The sequence below is a fragment of the Aquarana catesbeiana genome, linkage group LG06, assembly GCF_042186555.1.
Source record: "Aquarana catesbeiana isolate 2022-GZ linkage group LG06, ASM4218655v1, whole genome shotgun sequence".
NCBI lineage: Eukaryota > Metazoa > Chordata > Amphibia > Anura > Ranidae > Aquarana > Aquarana catesbeiana.
The window spans coordinates 159972332-159993260 of NC_133329.1; the positions used below are offsets into that span (position 1 = coordinate 159972332).

Below are 20929 nucleotides of genomic sequence, written 5' to 3' on the forward strand. Positions count from 1 at the left end.
TGCACATCAATGCAAGCTGAATGTAACAGAAGTACTGATAACCCAGCCTCAAGGTAGACAATTAAAGTGTAAATAACCAGTATTGATGAGAATGGCAAGACACTGAATGTATGCAGGACACCAGGTGGCATTCTATTGGTACACCAGCAGAGGGCAGCAGCGAACAATTATGGAGCGCACATTATATTAGAGGAAGAGGCGGGTCCCGCTCTGTCAGCTAATCACCGAGAGAGAGGCTGTCATGCAGGCGGGGTTTTTCTTTAGCCAGTTAGAGGACGCAAATTAGTTCTGGGGGCGGGGATCCGCCATCAGCCTCGGAGAGAGCTACTCACACAACGGTGTGGAGTCGTCCCCACCTCCTCCTCCTCTTCAGGAAGCAGGAACCGAAAGCAGTGCTCCCGCCTCGGCTTCCTCCCCGCGCTCCCCGGAGTGGCCCTGTCTTCCGCTGCTGGCCATGCCGGCCAGGGGAAGGTAATGAGCCGCAGAGCCCCGGGGTCTCGGCTGAGCAGCAGCAAGCAGTACCAGCGGAGCTGGAATGACTGGCAACCCAGGTCAGTTGGCGGCCTAGGCCTCGCTTTCCCAGTGTGGGGTCAGCATAGAGCAGGCTGAGCATTAGAGGGCCGAATCTCATGTATGACACATACCGGGGCATGGGGCCGGACACGGAGGCCTGAGGAGAGACACAGCATGTGTTCAGCTTCTCAGCCGCCAGAATACACCGGCTATTGATCCTCAGAAAGAGGGCCCCATCCCAGAGCCTCACTAGGAGCCCTTCTACAATACCAGGGACCCCCCAGCAAGGTTAGCAGTGCCCTTTCTGTACCCCGAACATTGATAGTGCTGTCCCATCTACTGCCCAGAGTACTACCAGTGGTGCCCAATGTAGTACCAGTGCTGCCCTTTCTACTGCCCAGAGTACTACCAGTGCTGTGCCTTCTACTGCTTATAATACCAAGGGTATCGCTTCTACTGCCCAAAGTAGTACCAGTGGTGCCCCTTCTACTGACTAGAGTAGCACCAGTGGTGCTCTGAGTAATACCAGTGGTGCCCCTTCTACTGCCCATAATAATACTAAGGGTGCCCCTCCTGCTGCCAAGAGGAATATCAGTGGTGCCCCTTCTGCACATAATAATATTAAGGGTGCCCCTCCTGCTGCCAAGAGTAATACCAGTGCTGCCACTTCTACTGCCCAAAATAATTCTAAGGGTGCCCCTTCTGCTGCCCAGAATACTACCAGTGGTGCCCAGTGTAGTACCAGTGCTGCCCCTTCTACTGCTTTCAATACCAAGGGTGCCTCCTCTACTGCCCAGAGTAGTACCGGTGCTGCCCCTTCTACTGCTTATAATAATACCACTGCTGCCCCTTTTTCTGCCCAGTGTACTACCACCCTTTCTCCTGCCCAGAGTACTACCACTGCTGCCCATAATAATACTAAGGGTGCCCCTTCTACTGCCCAGGGTAATACCAGTGCTGCCCCTTCTACTGCCCATAATAATACTAAGGTTCCCATTTATGTTGTCCATAATACTAATGGTGCCCGTTCTATTGCCTAGAGTAATACCAGTGCTGCCCGTTTTACTGCTCTTAATAATGGTACCCCCTCTACTAACTTCAATACTAGTGGTGCCCCTTCCACTGCCCTTAATAATGCAAGTGTTGGCACTTCCCCTAGCCTGAGTAATGCTCCTGGTGCCCCTTCCATTACTCTGAGTAATACTAGTTGTGCCCCTTCTACTGCCTCAAACGAAACTAGTGAGGCACCTTCCATTGTCCTGACTGATGCCAGTGACACCCCATTCACAGCCTCAGACTTTGGCACTCCTTCCACTGCCCTCAGTAATACTAGTGACTTCATTCTACTTGGTTCTTTTCTTTCTTTTGGCCCATCTTATATGTTCTTTGATCAGATTTGTAGAATGAAAAGCAAAGCCCTTTTGTTTTTTTGTAGTTAAATTGTGGCTTATAACAACCCCTGTCAGGTTTTTTCTTTCTTTTTTTTTTTTTTTGCAGTCTGTGTCCCATAGGGAGGTTTCCCTTCACTCCCTGTCTCATAGCCAAAACAGAAAGTGATGAAATCTCTTCAGTGGGGTGTCACCAGAACTGGGGTCCCCATTGGAAGATTTCCCCTCTGATACAATTCTGTTGTTAAGCCACAAATTGGGATTCTCCTTTGCTTTCACTTTTGATAATGGTAAGAGGACAAATGGTGTGGATCTCCCTAATGGGGCACAAACAGCAACACAAACATGACAGGTGTTCTACTCCCTCTCCACTCTGTCAAAAACAAAAAAAAAAAAGTTTTGTCTATAGTTACACTTAAATGCATATGTAAATCCAGAAGCAAAAATGTAGTATTGCAACTTGCCAGTCTGGATGCAGTGATTGTGTTCCTTTTCAATTTTCAGGCTAAGTACATTTTGGGCAAGTACAGAAAATATCTGCTGATCTTACCAGAAATGCACTGTCCTTGTCACTTCCTGTTAGCTAGAAGGAAAGCAAAAAACCTTTTTTCTTTTTCTTGTGTAAACTACTAATCCCATCAATCCACCATGCATTGGAGATGAAGAAAGGCAGACCTATTTGAAGTCCAGCCTGTGTGACAACCACAGTTGCTTACACATATACAGTGGAGAAATGAGCATAAGTGCAAAGGCACAGGAAGTGCATTTTGGGGGCCATAACACACGGGCAGACCGATCGATTCCGCTTGTCCGTTTTTCAGGCGGACTTGAGCTTACCCTCCAGTCTCCTCTGAGTGGCGTCTGTGTCTGTTTTAAAACTGCAGACATCGAATCTGATCCTGTCTGCTAAAAACAGATTGAGATCTGTTGGATAGGATGGCAGTTGGGTGTTACAGCCAACCACCCATAGAAAAGAGGGGGCTTATGCAGAGCAGAAAGGGACCAGCCATCTGCCCACTCAGCTGGGGGCCAGTGGACAGATTCCCTGCTGAGCAGGCAGACTCAATGGATCCCTCATGTGTAAGGGGCATAAAAAAAAAACAAATGCAGCCAACATAATCAAGACTGTAAGCTGCAGTATTTTTTGGGTTTAGATGCACTTTAAGGCTGCATTCACACAAGCCTGTTTGTGTTTTGGTTTATCAAAATGCAGGAGAAATTATCTGGAACGTATAAACGTTATGATTCTCAGATCAGATTGATTCTCCTGTGTATAAATTTACTTTTTTTTAATATACTTTCAGAGTACCTAATCTGCCCCTGGACGCATGGAATTCTATTTTCTAGGGCTGCAACTAACGATAATTTTCGTAGTCGTTTAGCTGGCCGAATTATTGTTTCGATTAATCAGATAAAAACCTCAAGTAACAGTAGTTATGTAAAGTTAAAAGAAAAGATAATTTATTCTTTAAATATCTATATGCCATGGGAAATATAAATAACCAGCTATATGGTTAGGGAACAAAGTATCTAATCCACTCTGACAGGAGATTATGTGTATGCACTGCTGCGCGAAACCCCGTACGGGTACAGGGTTCTTTTAGCCCGGGTTCACACCACAACGGGCTGCGGATCGCACAGGAGCGCTGTGCGTCCCTGTTCCACGTTTCAGGGACGAATCAGGGCCGATTCAATGCCTGAATTCGACCCTGAAACGCAGCCAAAGACGCACAGCGTTTTTGTGCAGTGCGCACCGCAGCCGCCCCGGAGATATGTGAACTGGCTCCATAGGGAGCCAGTCACATTCTCCTGCTATGCGAATTAGAGGTGCGGAAACGCACCTCTAATTCACATAGGTGTGAACCCGGGCTTAAGAGCCGCTGGAGGGGCGTGCCCGCTGGCAATACGCATGGCCGACGGCGACCGCCGGCCACGCGTTATCGCGTTCATGAGTGCCAGCACAGGGATTTATGTATGTGTAAACACACAAATCCCTGTGCAGTCAGAGGAGAGGAGATATGATGTTTGTTTCCCGTACAGTTAGAACACACTGAGGGATCATGCATTTAACCCCTTGATTACCCCCTAGTGTTAACCCTTACCATATCAGTGTAATTTACACAGTAATCAGTGCGTTTTTATAGCACTGATCGCTGTATAAATGTCAATGAGTGTCCGATCTGTCCATCGCAATACTGCTAAAAATCACCGCCATTACTAAAAAAAATAATTAAAATGCCATAAATCTTTCCCATAGTTTGTAGACGCTCTAACTTTTCAACTCCAATCAATATATACTTATTGCGATTTTTTTTTTTTTTTTTTTTTTTATTTTTTTTATATAGATATGTAGATATATATGTGGAATATATCTACATCATCTGTATATCTATCGCAGTATCTCACACTAGTGAGTACACCCCTCACATTTTTGTAAATATTTTATTATATCTTTTCACATGACAACACTGAAGAAGTGACACTTTGCTACAATGTAAAGTAGTGAGTGTACAGTTTGTATAACAGTGTTAATTTGCTGTTCCCTCAAAATAACTCAACACACAGCCATTAATGTCTAAACCGCTGGCAACAAAATGAGTACACCCCTAAGTGAAAATGTCCAAATTGGGCCCAAAGCTAATTCCCCTCCCCGGTGTCATGTGACTCTTTAGTGTTGAAAGGTCTCAGGTGTGAATGGGGAGCAGGTGTGTTAGATTTGGTGTTATTGCACTCACTCTCTCATAGTGGTCACTGGAAGTTCAACATGGCACTACATGGCAAAGAACTCTCTGAGGATCTTAAAAAAAGAATTGTTGCTCTACATAAAGATGGCCTAGGCTATAAGAAGATTGCCAAGACCCTGAAACTGAGCTGCACCACGGTGTCCAAGACCATACAGCGGTTTAACAGGACAGGTTCCACTCAGAACAGGCCTTGCCATGGTCGACCAAAGAAGTTGAGTGCATGTGCTCAGCGTCATATCCGGAGGTTGTCTCTGGGAAATAGATGTATGAGTTCTGCCAGCATTGCTGCAGAGGTTGAAGGGGTGGGGGTCAGCCTGTCAATGCTAAGACCATACACCACACACTGCAGCAAATTGGTCTGCATGGCTGTTGTCCCAGAAGGAAGCCTCTTCTAAAGATGATGAACAAGAAAGCCCGCAGACAGTTTGCTGAAGACAAGCAGATTAAGGACATGGATTACTGGAACCATGTCCTGTGGTCTGCTGAGACCAAGATAAATGTATTTTGGTTCAGATGGTGTCAAGCGTGTGTGGCGGTAACCAGGTGAGGAGTACAAAGACAAGTTTCTTGCCTACAGTCACGCATGGTGGTGGGAGTGTCATGGTCTGAGGCTGCATGAGTGCTGCCGGCACTGGGGAGCTACTGTTCATTGAGGGAACCATGAATGCCAACATGTACTCTGACATAGTGAAGCAGAGCATGAGCCCCTCCCTTTGGAGACTGGGCCGCAGGGCAGTATTCCAACATAATGACCCCAAACACACCTCCAAGACGACCACTGCTTTGCTAAAGAAGCTGAGGGTAAAGGTGATTGACTGGTCAGGCATGTCTCCAGACCTAAACCCTATTGAGCATCTGTGGGGCATCCTCAAATGGAAGGTGGAGGAGTGCAAGGTCTCTAACATCCACCAGCTCTGTGATGTCATCGTGGAGGTATGGAAGAGGACTCCAGTGGCAACCTGTGAAGCTCTGGTGAACTCCATGCCCAAGAGCAGTGCGGGAAAATAATGGTCACACAAAATATTGACACTTTGGACCCAAATTGGACATTTTCACTTTGGGGTGTACTCACTTTTGTTGCCAGCGGTTTAGACATTAATGGCTGTGTGTTGAGTTATTTTGAGGGAACAGCAAATTTACACTGTTATACACGCTGTACACTCACTACTTTACATTGTAGCAAAGTGTCATTTCTTCAGTGTTGTCATATGAAAAGATATAATAAAATATTTGCAAAAATGTGAGGGGTGTACTCACTTGTGAGATACTGCATGTGTGTATCTATCCTATCTCTCATCAAACTCAGATCAACATTTTTATTTAAAAGTAAACCAAATTAGACCTAAAACCTGTGAGTTTTTTTTTTTTTTTTTTGACAGGATTGTAATATAATATTATGCATGACAGAGTCCCTTGTCATAGCCAGGTAGCTTGATACAAGCTACCTGGGTTTGCTTTCACTTATGCTGGCCATACTCAAACACATTTTTCCATCAAATTTTCATTTTAAGAATGTTTGGTCATTTTTCAAATCGTTAGTGGGGGTCAAATTGACGTTCGTTTTCAACCACAGTGATGGCAAAATTCAAAGGAGCAGAATAGAAAATGTTTCTCGATCAAACAAATTTTTGGACAGTGTATGTAGTTTTCGTTCAGAAATTACATTAATTTTAAAATTCAATGTTAAAAGCATGAGAAATGTTCTAACAACATTCGTCCATTCATCGATTGTACAAATATTTTTCGTACAAATTTTCAAACAAATATTCTCATCCAAAAATAGATACATGTAGCCCTTTATAATACAAAAAAAGCAGATAGTCACTACTGTAAGGGGTTAACACAGTTCCACAGCCACCAGGGTTGTTTGTGTGAGTCTGCTTGTCAGATTTCTGCCTGTCAGATGGAAGCATTTATTTTCAGTGTCTTGAGTGAGCTGCGGGCTGGAGAGAACATACAAGCGGGCCAGATGTGGCCCACAGGCGGGGGGTGGAGACCCCTGGTATAGAGTGGCCCTGTAGCAAGGAATAAAAACTTCTACTTTTTTAAAATCACTTGCTTCCTTCTCCTGCCCAGGACTACATGTCCCATGAGGCATTGCTCCTCACACATTCTCAGGCACTTACTGACATGTATAAAAGGAGTACTGAGCTGTATGTGTGCTGCACTGTATATACTGACATGTATGGACAGTGTACTGAGCTGTACATGTGTTGCACTGTATTTTCTGATATGTAAAGAAATAATGCATTCTGTATGCAGGCCAACTAATTAGAGGTCGACCGATATGGGTTTTTCTCTGACCGATGCCAAAGCCGATATTTAGAAATCGCGGTGGCCGATGGCCGATATATGATGCCGATTTTTTTTTTTGGGCCGATATATTAGGCCGATTTCTTTTTTTTTTTTCCCTTCATCGCATAAAATCTAACAGTTAGACCCCTTTCACACTGGGGCGTTTTTCAGGCGCTTTTGGGCTAAAAATAGCGCCTGTAAAACTGCTCCCCTGCAGTCTATGTGAAAGCTTGAGTGCTGTCACACTGAGGCGATGCGCTGGCAGGATGTTAAAAAAAAGTCCTGCAAGCGGCATCTTTGGAGCGGTGTATACCGCTCCTCCACCACTCCTGCCCATTGAAATGAATGCGCACCGCTGCCGAAGCGCCTGCAAAGCGTTTCGGCAGCAGCGCTTCAGGGGCGCATTTAACCCCTTCTTCGGCCGCTAGCTGGGTTATAAGCGCCCCGCTAGCAGCCGAATAGCGCCGCTAAAATGACGGTAAAGCGCCGCTAAAACTAACAGCGTTTTACCGTCAACGCATGCCCGCTCCAGTGTGAAGCAACCTTAAGTAATAAGTGATACTGAAAATTTTTTATATTTAAACATTTATTAAACAAAACAAACCTCCAATCAGTTCACTTGTATGTATAATTTAGATTAAAAAAAAAACTATCTTAAATATTAAATACACAAATGGGCTAACTTTACTGCTTTTTTTTTTTTTTTTTCCATTAGTGTATTTTTTCAAAAAAAATTGCGTTTGAAAGACCGCTGAGCAAATACCGTGTGACATAAAATATTGCAACAACCGCTATTTTATTCCCTAGGGTCTCTGCTAGAAAAAATATATATAATGTTTGGGGGTTCTAAGTGATTTTATAGCAGAAAATACAGGATTTTTACTTGTAAGCAACAAGTGTCAGAAAAGATTTAGTCTTTAAATGGTTAAACTGAGAACTTCTACGGAGTTCAGTCTATTGATAAAAGAACCTGAAAGAGATACAAATGTATCTTCTTATCAGACTTGGCAGGCTGCCCAGAGGAGGAGAGAAGAAAACTTGCAATTGACTTCTATTACAGAAGTCATTTGCAAGTCCCGCTGAAGGTATAATCGGCTTTTTTTATGCTGATTAAGTAAAAAAAGCCAAATATCGGCCGAACCTCTACAACTAATCGGCTGACCCACTAATCGATTATGAAAATAGTTGACAACTATTTTCATATATATTCATATATATATATATATATATATATATATATATATATATATATATATATATATATATATATATATATATATATATATATATATATATATATATATATATATATATATTTTATTTTTTATTTATTTTTTATTTATTTTTTTTGATTAGTTGTTTCAGCTCTAATATTATACATGACAGACTCCCTTGTCATAGGCAGGTAGCAAGCTACCAGCACCTTCTGTCACTTATGCTGGTCATGCATGAACAAACTTTTCCTTCAAAAATTTTTGTTTTAGAAAGTTTATTCGATTTTCTAATTATTTGTGGGGTCAAATACGTGTTCTGTTTTTGATCGTAGTAACAGGAGAATTCAAAGGAGCAGAAAAAAAAAAATTCTTGATCGAACAAATTTTTGAACAGTGTATATGTTTTTGTTCAGAAATTACCTTCAGTTTAAAACATGTCAAAAGTAAGTGAAATATTCGAACGACATTTGTCCATTCATCAAATGTACAAAGAATGTTCATATGAATATTCGTTCAAATATTCTCGTCCAAAAATCGATACGTGTATGGCCAGCAGAAGACCTTTAGTAGCAGCAGCATGATTTTTGTATCGCCTGTCATGATGGGGTTAAAAAAACAAAAATTGGCCATTTAGAGTACAAAAACATCAGAACTGCTATAAGGGGTTAATTTATACTGTGAAACTGTTTTGGTACAATGTCGCACAACGCACAATTGTCAGAGACACAGTGCAGTATCACAAAAAAATGGCCTGGTCATTAAGGGGGAAAATCCTTCTGGTCCTTAAGTGGTTAACGGTGAGAGACAGAATAACAAAATACAGAAAAAAGCGCATTAAAAAAAAAAAGTTATACGTTGATTTGCATTTTAATGAGTAAAATAAGTATTTGATCCCTTCAAAAACATGACTTAGTACTTGGTGGCAAAACCCTTGTTGGCAATCAGAGGTCAGATGTTTCTTGTAGATGGCCACCAGGTTTGCACACATCTCAGAAGTGATTTTGTCCCTCTTTGCAGATCCTCTCCAAGTCAATAAGGCCCCTTTCACACTGGGGCGGTTTGCAGGCGTTCTTGCGCTAAAAATACCGCCTGCAAACCGCCCCTAAACAGCCTCCGCTGTTTGTTCAGTGTGAAAGCCCAAGGGCTTTCACACTGAAGCGGTGCGCTGGCAGGACGGTAAAAAAAGTCCTGTTCACCGCTCCTGCCCATTGAAATCAATGGGACAGCGCGGCTATACCGCAGCAATACCGCGGCTATAGCCGCGCTGTACGACCGGTTTTAACCCTTTTTTGTCCGCCAGCGGGGGTTTAAACTGCACCGCTAGCGGCCGAATACAGCCGCTAAAACAGCGCTAAAAATAGCGCTGTTTTACCGCCGACGCCCCCACGCCCCAGTGTGAAAGGGGCCTAACCACTTAAGGACAAGCCTCGTTTTGGATTTTAGGTGTTTACATGTTTAAAACAGGTTTTTTTTGCTAGAAAATAACTTGGAATCCCCAAACATTATATATTGTTTTTTTTCTAACACCCTAGAGAATAAAATGGCGGTGATTGCAATAATTTTTTCTCGCACCGTATTTGCGCAGCGCTCTTCTAAGCGCACTTTTTTTTGGAAAAAATTAACTTTTTTGAATAAAAAAAAATAAGACAACAGTAAAGTTAGCCCAATTTTTTTTATATTGTGAAATATAATGTTACGCCAAGTAAATTGATACCCAGCATGTCACGCTTCAAAATTGCGCCCACTCATGGAATGACGTCAAACTTTTACCCTTAATCTCCATAGGCAACGGTTAAAAAATTCTACAGGTTGCATGTTTTGCGTTACAGAGGAGGTGTAGGGCTAGAATTATTGCTCTCGCTCTACCAGTCGTGGCAACACCTCACGTGTGGTTTAAACACCGTTTTCATATGCGGGCGCTTTAAGCCCGGGTTCACACCACAACGGGCTGCGGATCGCACAGGAGCGCTGTGCGTCCCTGTTCCACGTTTCAGGGACGAATCAGGGCCGATTCAGTGCCTGAATTCGGCCCTGAAATGCAGCCAAAGACGCACAGCGTTTTTGTGCAGTGCGCTCCACAGCCGCCCCGGAGATATGTGAACCGGCTCCATAGGGAGCCAGTCACATTCTCCTGCTATGTGAATTCGATGTGCGGAAACGCACATCTAATTCGCATAGGTGTGAACCCGGGCTCAAAACATTTTTTTTTTCTTATTTTACTTTTTATTTTAATTATTTTTTGACTTTTTTTTTAATAAAAAAATAAAAATTTTGATCACTTTTTTATTCCTATTACAAGGAATGTAAACATCCCTTGTAATAGAAAAAAGTATGACAGGTCCTCTTAAATATGAGATCTGGGGTCAAAAAGTCCTCAGATCTCATATTTACACTATAATGCAAAAAAAAAAAAGTCGTTTAAAAAAATGACTAAAAAAAATGCCTTTAAGACATATGAGCGGAGCTGACGTTATGACGTCGCTTCCGCCGTCCAATGGTATGGAGACGGGTGGCGGCCATCTTAGCCTCACTCGTCTCCATACCTAAGAAGGGAAAGGACCCGATCGCCTCCGCCGCTACCGACGGCTCTGGTAAGCAGCAGAGGGCGCGTGAGAGCGACGGGAGGGGGGTGGGACCTCTCCCACCGCCGATAACGGTGATCTTGCGGCAAATCCGGCGAGGAGACCACCATTATCAGATACACGACCGGCTCCTGTAAAGATGGATACCTCGGTTGTGGCCGCAGCTGCTGCCGTTACCGAGATATCCATCTTCAAAGTGCTGATGTATATGTACAGGAGCCAGTCGGTAAGTGGTTAAGACTGACGTTTGTCAACTCGAATATATATATATATATATAGGGACTGGCCAATGTGCTTCTTCTTGAGCCACTCCTTTGTTGCCTTGGCCGTGTGTCTTGGGTCATTGTCAAGGAGGTTCTCGCCCAAGATTTGACCGTACGTGGCCCTGGTCATCGTCCCTTTGATGCAGTGAAGTTGCCCTGTCCCCTTAGCAGAAAAACACCCCCAAAGTATGTTTCCACCTCTGTTTGATGGTGTTCTTGGGGTCATGGGCAGCATTTCTTCTCCAAACACAGTGAGTTGAGTTGATGCCAAAGAGCTTGATTTTGGTCTTCTCTGACCGCGACACTTTCACCCAGTTCTCTGAATCATTCAGATGTTCATTAGCACGCTTCAGATGGGCCTGTACATGTGCTTTCTTAAGTGGGGGGGCCTTGCAAGTGCTGCAGGATTTCAGTCCTTCGAGGCATAGTGTGTTACCAATTGTTTTCTTGGTGACTATGGTCCCAGCTGCCTTGAGATCATTGACAAAATTCTCCCATGTAGTTCTGAGCTAATTCCAAACCATTTTCATGATTGAAATTTCACGAGGTGAGATCTTGCATGGAGCCCCAGACCGAGGGATATTGACAATTATTTTGTGTTTCTTCCATTTGCGAATTATTGCACCAACTGTTTTCACCCTCTCACCGAGCTGCTTGACGATGGTCTTATAGCCCATTCCAGCCTTATGTAGGTCTATAATCTTTGTCCCTGACGACCTTGGACAGCTCTTTGGTCTTGGCCATGGTGGTAAGCTCTAAGGAGCAGGGCCCTCTGATTCCTACTGTATCAAAGTGTATTGTATTTGTACTGTCTACCCTCAAGTTGTAAAGCGCTACGTAAACTGTTGGGGCTATATAAATCCTGAATAATAATAATAATAATAATAATAATAATAATGGTGGAGAGATTGGAATCTGATTGCTTCTCTGGACAGGTGTCTTTTATACAGTTAACAAGATGAGATTCAGAGCAATCCCTTTAGTGCCGGTTCACACAGGGGCGACTTGTCAGGCGACCTAGCCGCCTGACAAGTCGCCTCCCATACTGTACTACGGAACTGTTCTACTAGGGGCGACGCAAGTCGCTCCTACTTAGAAAAAGGTTCCTGTAGTATTTTTGGGGCGACTTCAGGCGACTTGCATTGACTTCTATACAGAAGTCTTTTTGTAAGTCGCTGCTGAAGTCGACCTGCAAGTCGTGCCACCCCTGTGTGAACCGGCACTTAAGAGAGTGCTCCTAATCTCAGCTCGTTACCTCTATAGAAAACACCTGGGAGCCAGAAATCTTGCTGATTGATAGGGGGATCAAATACTTATTTCACTCATTTTTAACCACTTGCCGCCCACCCTATTACCAAATGACGGCGGCAAAGTGGTTTGATATTCCTGACCGGACGTCATATGACATGATCAGGAATATCGAGCCGTTGCGCGCCCCCGGGGGCGCGCATCGCGGTGATCGTTGTTGCGGGGTGTCAATCTGACACCCTGCAACACTGATCTAGGTAAAGAGTCTCTGATGGAGACTCTTTACCACGTGATCAGCCGTGTCCAATCACGGCTGATCACGATGTAAATAGAAAGAGCCGGTGATCGGCTTTTCCTCACTCGCGTCTGACAGACGCGAGTAAAGGAGAACCGATTGGCTGCTCTCCTGACAGGGGGGGTCTGTGCTGATTGTTTATCAGCACAGCCCCCCCCTCTGATCCCGCCCAGGACCACCAGGGAAGCCATCCACACTGGACCACCAGGTATGCCCCTAGACCCCCAGGCAGCTGCCAATCTGTGCCCAGGCAGCTGCCAATCTGTGCCCACTCCAATGCCTACCAGTGCCGCCTATCAGTGCCACCCTGTCAGTGCCGCCTATCAGTGCCACCCATAAGTGCCCATCAGTGCTGCATATCAGTGCCACCCATCAATGCCGCCTGTCAGTGCCACCTCATCGGTGCCGCCTTATCAGTGCCTATCAGTGAAAGAGAAAACTTACTTATTTACAATTTTTTTTTAACAGAAACAAAAGCAAAACTTTTTTTTTCAAAATTTTCGGTCTTTTTTTATTTGTTTAGCAAAAAATAAAAACCGCAGAGGTGATCAAATACCGCCAAAAGAAAGCTCTATTTGTGGAAACAAAATGATAAAAATTTAGTTTGGGTACAGTGTAGCATGACCACGCAATTGTCATTCAAACTGCGACAGCGCTGAAAGCTGAAAATTGGTCTGGGCAGGAACGTGCCTAAGTGCCCGGTATTGAAGTGGTTAAAATCAATTTTATAACTTTTTTTGAAGTGTGTGTGTGTGTGTGTGTGTGTGTGTGTGTGTGTGGTGTGTGTGTGTGTGTTTTTTTTTTTTTTGTTCTGTCTCTCACTGTTAAAATAAACCTACCTTTAAAATTATAGACTGATCATTTCTTTCAGTGGATAAACGTACAAAATCAGCAGGTGATCAAATACTTTTTTTCCCCCTCACTGTACATCTTTTATATTACTCACTTCAGCTCCGGAATGATTTACCCCCTTAATGACCAGGCCGTTTTTTGCGATATGGCACTGCGTTTCTTTAACTGACGATTGCGTGATCGTACGACGCTGTACCCATACAAAATTGTCCAATTTTTTCCCACAAATAGAGCTTTCTTTTGGTGTATTTGATCAACTCTGCGTTTGTCGTTTTTTTTTTTTTTTTGCGCTATAAACAAAAGGGCAACAATTTTGAAGAAAAAAATATTTTTTTACTTTCTGCTATAAGACCTATCCAAAAAAAATATGTAAAGTAAAATTTAATTTAGGCCAATTTGTATAATGCTACATATTTTGTTTTAAAAAAAAAATCCCAATTGGCATATATTGATTTGGGCAAAAGTTATTGTGTCTACAAACTGAGCTAGATTTAGGGAATTTCTAATTTTCTTTTATTTCTTACTAGTAATGGCGGTAATTAGCAATTTTTAGCAGGACTGTGACACTTCTTGGGGACCAGTGACACAAATACAGTGATCAGTGCTAAACAAAAATGCACTGACAGGGAAGGGGTTAACATCTGGGGCAATCAAAGGGTTAAATGTGTGCTTTTATACTGTGTGGGGGGATGCTGACACTAGACAAAGGGAGAGATCGGAGTTCCTGATTAGTGGGAATTACAGATCTCTCTCTTCCTCTGTGACAGAACAAGGGTCTGCCTATGTAAACGAGGTAGACCGTTGTTCTGTCATTCCCTGAGCAATCGCGGGTGGTTGACGGCCATCGGGCCTGCTTATTGGCTCCAGCTGTGTCCAATCACAGCGTGCGCAGACCGCCGGTGGCACGCGCGCACCCTAGACCAGGAAGTGCAAACAACGTATAGGTACGTTGTTTTCCGCACGCCCTGCTGCAGTATATGTACAATGGGCGGTCCAGAAGTGGTACAAAAATCTGAGACTTTTTTGCATGGATAGAATCATTTAAATATAATGCACATTACTGATAAACTTATACTTTAAATGTAATTTTAATGCCTTATATTACCTCCAGTCTATTAGCCTCCAGCTTCTTTGGATTTAAATGCTGATCCTCCCTGCACAGAGCCTTTGATGTGATTGTAAACGTCTTTGTTTTTTTTTTTTTTTCTTTTTTTTTCTCTTAACTACTTAAGCCCTGGAAGATTTGGCCCCTTAATGACCGGGCCATTTTTTTGTGATACGGCACTGCGTCGCTTTAAAGTGGAGTTCCACACAAAAATGGAACTTCCTCTTTTCAGGAACCCTCCCCCCCTCTGGTGTCACATTTGGCACCTTTCAGGGGGGAGGGGGGGGGAAGATACCTGTATGGGAGACACGCAGGTCCCGGAGACAGCAGGGACCATTCGGATTGCGCAGCGCTACTCGCGCATGCGCATTATGGAACCAGGAAGTGAAGCCGTGAAGATGGCGGCAGCACCCGAGGACCGAGAGACGGTTTGGCCTCAGGTGCCGACATCGCGGGCGCCCTGGACAGGTAAGTGTCCTTATTTTAAAAGTTAGCAGCTGCAGTGTTTGTAGCTGCTGACTTTAAAAAAAAAAAAAAAAAAATTTTGGGCAGACCTCCGCTTTAACTGACAATTACGTGGTCATGTGACGTTGTACAAAAACAAAATTGACGTCTCCCGCCCCCACAAATAAAGCTTTCTTTTGGTGGTATTTGATCACCCCTGCAAATGTTTTATTTATTTATTTTTTTGCACTATAAATCTATCTATTTACATTGACAGACATCTGTTCCGTCTCTGTGTGGAGCGACCACGTGCGCCCCCTAGTGGTCTTAAAGTGACCGACGTACAGCTACGATGGCTCTCCCAGGGGAGCCAACCTGCCACAGTATAACTGTGGCGGCTGGTCGGGAAGCAGTTAAACAACTTTGTCATACTTGCCTGCTTCCTGTAATGGTTTTGCACAGAGCATCCCTGATTCTCCTTCTGGGGTCCCCTGCCGATACTTCTGGATCCTCCTGCCTTCAGAGTGCCCCTATAGCAAGGTAAAAAAACATCTGCCTTTACAATCATTCACTTCCCTGCCTAGGACTAAATGTCCCACGAGGTATTGCTCCTCACACATTCACATTCATAAGTTCTCAGGCGCTTACTGCTATGTATGGACTATGTATTGAGTTGTATGTGTGCTGCACTGTGTATACTGACATGTATGGACGGTGTATTGAGCTGTATATGTGCTGCACTGTATTTTCTGAGATGTAAACAAATAATGCATTCTGCAGGCCAACTAATCGATTATGAAAATGGTTAACAAATGTTTTCTTAATTGATGATGACGATTAATTGTTTCAGCCCTACTATTTTCTCTAAATTCAGATAAAGTGCACAGTGTGAAATATACCACTTAAAATCATTACATGCATTTGTGTGCATTTGTAAATGTCCTAGAAATGCATGCATGTATGTTATTGCCATTTTATAATTGAGGCCTTAACCACTTACCGACCGGCTCCTGTACATATACGTCGACACTTTGAAGATGGATATCTCGGTAACGGCAGCAGCTGCGGCCACAACCGAGGTATCCATCTTTACAGGAGCCGGTTCTGTGTACGATAATGGTGATCTCTGCGGCGGGTTCGCCGCGAGATCACCGTTGGCGGCGGGAGAGGTGGGTATGGAGACGAGTGAGGCTAAGATGGCCGCCCACCCATCTCCATACCATTGGACGGCTGAAGTGACGTCATTACGTCAGCTCCGCCCACTTTTCTTAAAGGCATATTTTTTTTTTGTCATTTTTTTTTCAAACAACTTTTTTTTTGCATATTAGTCCAAATATGAGATCTGAGGACTTTTTGACCCCAGATCTCATATTTAAGAGGACCTGTCATGCTTTTTTCTATTACAAGGGATGTTTACATTCCTTGTAATAGGAATAAAAGTGACACCATTTTTTTTTTTTTTTTTAAAGTGAAAATAAATAAAAATATTGTAAAATAAATAATACATTTTTTTTTTTTTTTTTTTTAAACCCCCCCCTCCCCCCCGTCCCGACGAGCTCGCGCGCAGAAGCGAACGCATATGCGAGTAGTGCCCGCATATGGAAATGGTGGTCAAACCACACATGTGAGGTATCGTCGCGACCGGTAGAGCGAGAGCAATAATTCTAGCCCTAGACCTCCTCTGTAGCGCAAAACATGCAACCTGTAGAATTTTTTTAAACGTCGCCTATGGAGATTTTTAAGGGTAAAAGTTTGACGCCATTCCACGAGCGGGCGTAAGCGTGACATGTTGGGTATGAATTTACTTGGCGTAACATTATATTTCACAATATAAAAAAAAATTGGGCTAAATTTACTGTTGTCTGTTTTTTTTTTTTTTTTTTTTTATTCAAAAAAGTAAATTTTTTGCAAAAAAAGTGCGCTTATAAGACCGCTGCGCAAATACGGTGCAAAAAAAAGTATTTCAATGACCGCCATTTTATACTCTAGGGTGTTAGAAAAAAAAATATATAATGTTTGGGGGTTCTAAGTAATTTTCTAGCAAAAAACCTGTTTTAAACATGTAAACACCTAAAATCCAAAACGAGGCTGGTCCTTAAGTGGTTAATCCCCCATGAACTAATTTTACTGTTCTCAAGTAAAATGGTGCAAGTTATTAAGACCCTTTTCACACTGAGCTGGGCGTTGGGGTTAAATCCGCCCGCAAAACGCCACTGCAGTGGCACTGCCCCATTGTTTTCAATGGGCAGGAGCGGTGTATTCACCGCTCCTACACTGCAAAGAAGCTGCTGGCAGGACTTTTTGTGACGCCCTGCCAGTGCAGCGCCCCAGTATGAAAGCACTCAGGCGCCTGAGAAAACGCCTCCAATGTGAAAGGGTGCTGAGTGAAGCAAATATTTTCACACTGTTCAGTCATAATTCATCATATACTAGGGAGTGCCAAATGGCAGAGAATTTAGCTGTTTATAATTTTTCACTTTTTGGGTTGGCATACTGACCTGCACACCTCAGTAGTCAGTTTGCCAAAACAAGGATATACACAGAGGGGTGTTTTTATATTTAAAAAAAAAATCTACCCCCCCCCCCCCCCCCCCCCCAATGACTGGCTTCTGTTGAGCAGACAGGGACATGTACCGAAAATAGGCTGGTTCCTGCTGAAGTGGTCGAATTTTAATACATTTTATACATTTTGAAAATAAACTCTATCTTTTGATACACTTTACGTATGTTTGTTTGGGTCAAGCTGGTCCAAGCTAACTATGTCCCTCACAGAGGCTGCATTCACACCTGAGCATTTTCATCTCGAAAAAAGCCTGAAAAACGCCCAACAAGCAAAATCCCATTAATTTCAATGGCACCTGTTCACATCAAAAATAGTTTATATAAAGCATAAAATTAAGTTCCATTCACATTTTCAAATAAAAAAAAAAACAAAAAAAAAACAAGCCTTGGTATATGTATCCGCAAGTGCTGGGACAAGGTATCGCCTCACAGCCGGATCTGCAGCCCCGGTTATCAGCATTCCCCATCTACTAGTTTCATCACTCCTCGTGACTTCCTTGGGGAGATGAGGAGTGACGAAGCTAGTAGGAGGGGCTTGGGAGGTTGACATGGAAGGAACCAGGAAGCAACAGAAGGAAAACAGCCAGTGTAAAAGATGGGAGCGCGGGGGAACGCTGATAACCGGGGCTGCAGATCTGGCTGTGAGGTGATGCCTTGTTCCAGCACTTGTGGATATATGTACCAAGGCTTGGTTATTTTAATTTGAAAAATGTGAGTGGAACTTATTTTATGCTTTATATAAATACATTATTTTTAAAACCGTAAAGCACTATTGTAAGCTTTGTACCTTACATGTGGGCGATGTGAGTGGAGGCCAATGGTTAACAATAAGGAAGCGGTACACCTTGTGATGTGAGCTATATGAAGGAGGAAAATCTAAGGAGGCCAATCAGAGGAGTGATTGTGATCTAAGGCGTTATTAATAAGCCTATAAGGCACAACCGGTAGCGGTGACACGTGTAGATTTTATCTCCATGTATAGTGATATCACAAATCAACAAAAGGACTGTCTTTTTTTTTTTTTTTTTTTTTTTGCACTGTCTATTGGAATTTATAAGGATACTGAGTGGAATATGAAGCACATCGCATAATAAATATTCTGTATTATCACATATTTGGAAGTGTGGGAAGTGCCGGCGGCTTTTATTTATTTATTATATAGCAGCTTGCAGGGTTTCATCCAAAAATATGCTATACTGGCTTATACCAGTGTGTCATGGTTTTGCTCCTATTATGTGTGCATGGATTCTTGAGTCTGGTGGTTTTATTATTGTGTTAATATCATTAATTTACATGGTGGTATGCTATCCTGTTATGAGATAATAATAAATATATATATTCTCACAAGTGAGTACACCCCTCGCATTTTTGTAAATATTTTATTATATCTTTTCATGCGACACCACTGAAGAAATGACACTGCTACAATGTAAAGTAGTTAGTGTACAGCTTGTATAACAGTGTAAATTTGCTGTCCCCTCCAAAAAAAAAAACTCAACACACAGCCATTAATGCCTAAACCGCTAGCAACAAAAGTGAGTACACCTCTAAGTGAAAATGTCCAAATTGGGCCCAAAGTGTCAATATTTCGTGTGGCCTCCATTATTTCTCTGCACTGCCTTAACCTTCTTGGGCATGGAGTTTGCCAGAGTTTCACAGGTTGCCTCTTCCACTCCTCCATGATGACATCACAGAGCTGGCGGATGTTAGAGACCTTGCACTCTTCCACCTTCCGTTTGAGGATGCCCCACAGATGCTCAATAGAGTTAAGGTCTGGAGACATGCTTGACTAGTCCATCACCTTTACCCTCAGCTTCTTTAGCAAGGCAGTGGTTGTCTTAGAGGTGTGTTTGGGGTTTTAATCATGTTTGAATACTGCCCTGCGGCCCAGTTTCCAAAGGGAGGGGATCATGCTCTGCTTCAGTATGTCACAGTACATGGTTCCCTCAATGAACTGTAGCTCCCCAGTGATGTCAGCACTCATGCAGCCCCAGACCATGACATTCCCACCACCATGCTTGACTGTAGGCAAGACACACTTGTCTTTGTACTCCTCACCTGGTTGCTGCCACACACGCTTGACAGACACCATTTGAACCAAATTAGTTTATTTTGGTCTCATCAGACCACAGGACATGGTTCTAGTAATCCATGCCTTTAGTCTGCTTGTCTTCAACAAACTGTTTCCGGGCTTTCTTGTGTAATATCTGACCACTGACAGGCTGACCTCACAGCACCCCCCCCCCCCCCCCCACACACACACACACACACACACACACACACACACCTCTTCATTCGAACTCTGCAGCAATGCTGGCAGCACTCATACGTCTATTTCCCAAAGACAACCTCTGGATATGACGCTGAGCACGTGCACTCAACTTCTTTGGTCAACCATGGCGAGGCCTGTTCTGAGTGGAATCTGTCCTGTTAAATTGTAGTATGGTCTTGGCCACCGTGCTGCAGCTCAGTTTCAGGGTCTTGGCCATCTATAATGGGGGGGCCTGTGAATTTCAAGTAAAATTGCTGAGAAGCATAAAGAATAATTGTTAGAGCCAAAGCCTCAAAGGAGTCCTGTCATTGCAAGGCAGCAAACAGATGGCCATCTGTATGTCTTAGTTTTCAAAGGGTTCAGTAAAGATGTGCATTATATTCAGTCGCTGTCACCCCGGCGACTTGGCTAGAACGCACACCTTTTTTTCACCATCTGTGTCCCATAGAGGAAATTTACCTTCACTTTCTGTCCCATAGCCAAAACAATAAGTGAGAGAAAATCCCTGCAAATTAAGGGACTACCTTGGGTCTTGACAATCTTCTTCTAGCCTAGGCGATCTTTATGTAGAGCAGTATTTTTTTTTTTTTTTTTTCTTTGCCATGAGGTGCCATGTTGAACTTCCAGTGACTAGTATGAGAGAGTGAGAGCAATAACACTAAATTTAACACCCCTGTTCCCTATTCACACCTCAGACCTTGTAACACTAACGAGTCACACGACACTGGGGAGGGAAATTGGCTATTTGGCCCAATTTGGAAATTTTCACTTAGGGGTGTACTCATTTTTTTTTGCCAGCGGTTTAGACATTAGTGGCTGTGTGTTGAGTTATTTTGAGGGGACAGCAAATTTACACTGTTATACAAGCTGTACACTCACTACTTTACATTGTAGCAAAGTGTCATTTTTTTCAGTGTTGTCACATGAAAAGATGTAATAAAATATTTACAAAAATGTGAGGGGTGTACTCACTTTTGTGAGATACTGTGTGTGTGTGTGTGTGTGTGTATATGTATGTATTTTGTATTATGTATTTTCAATTATATTTTTATGTGTTTGTCTTATGCCATTGTGTATATATGAGATGACACCATGTTATTAGTAGGGATGCACCGATACCATATTTTATTTTATTTATTTTTACAGTGAGTA

General features: G+C 43.1%; 1 protein-coding gene across 3 annotated transcripts in view; it reads left to right on the forward strand.

The window, feature by feature from the left end:
- The first annotated feature begins 283 nt into the window (after positions 1-283).
- SMG1 (SMG1 nonsense mediated mRNA decay associated PI3K related kinase) overlaps positions 284-20929 on the forward strand; it is a 409928-nt gene continuing 389282 nt past the window's right edge. For 2 of the 3 annotated variants that reach the window (XM_073591119.1, XM_073591120.1), the window contains exon 1: positions 284-551. In XM_073591119.1, coding sequence (XP_073447220.1) covers positions 475-551 — 77 coding nt within the window. In that variant the 5' untranslated portion in view covers positions 284-474. The remainder of the gene's footprint in view (positions 552-20929) is intronic. The other variant, XM_073591121.1, reaches the window with a different exon arrangement.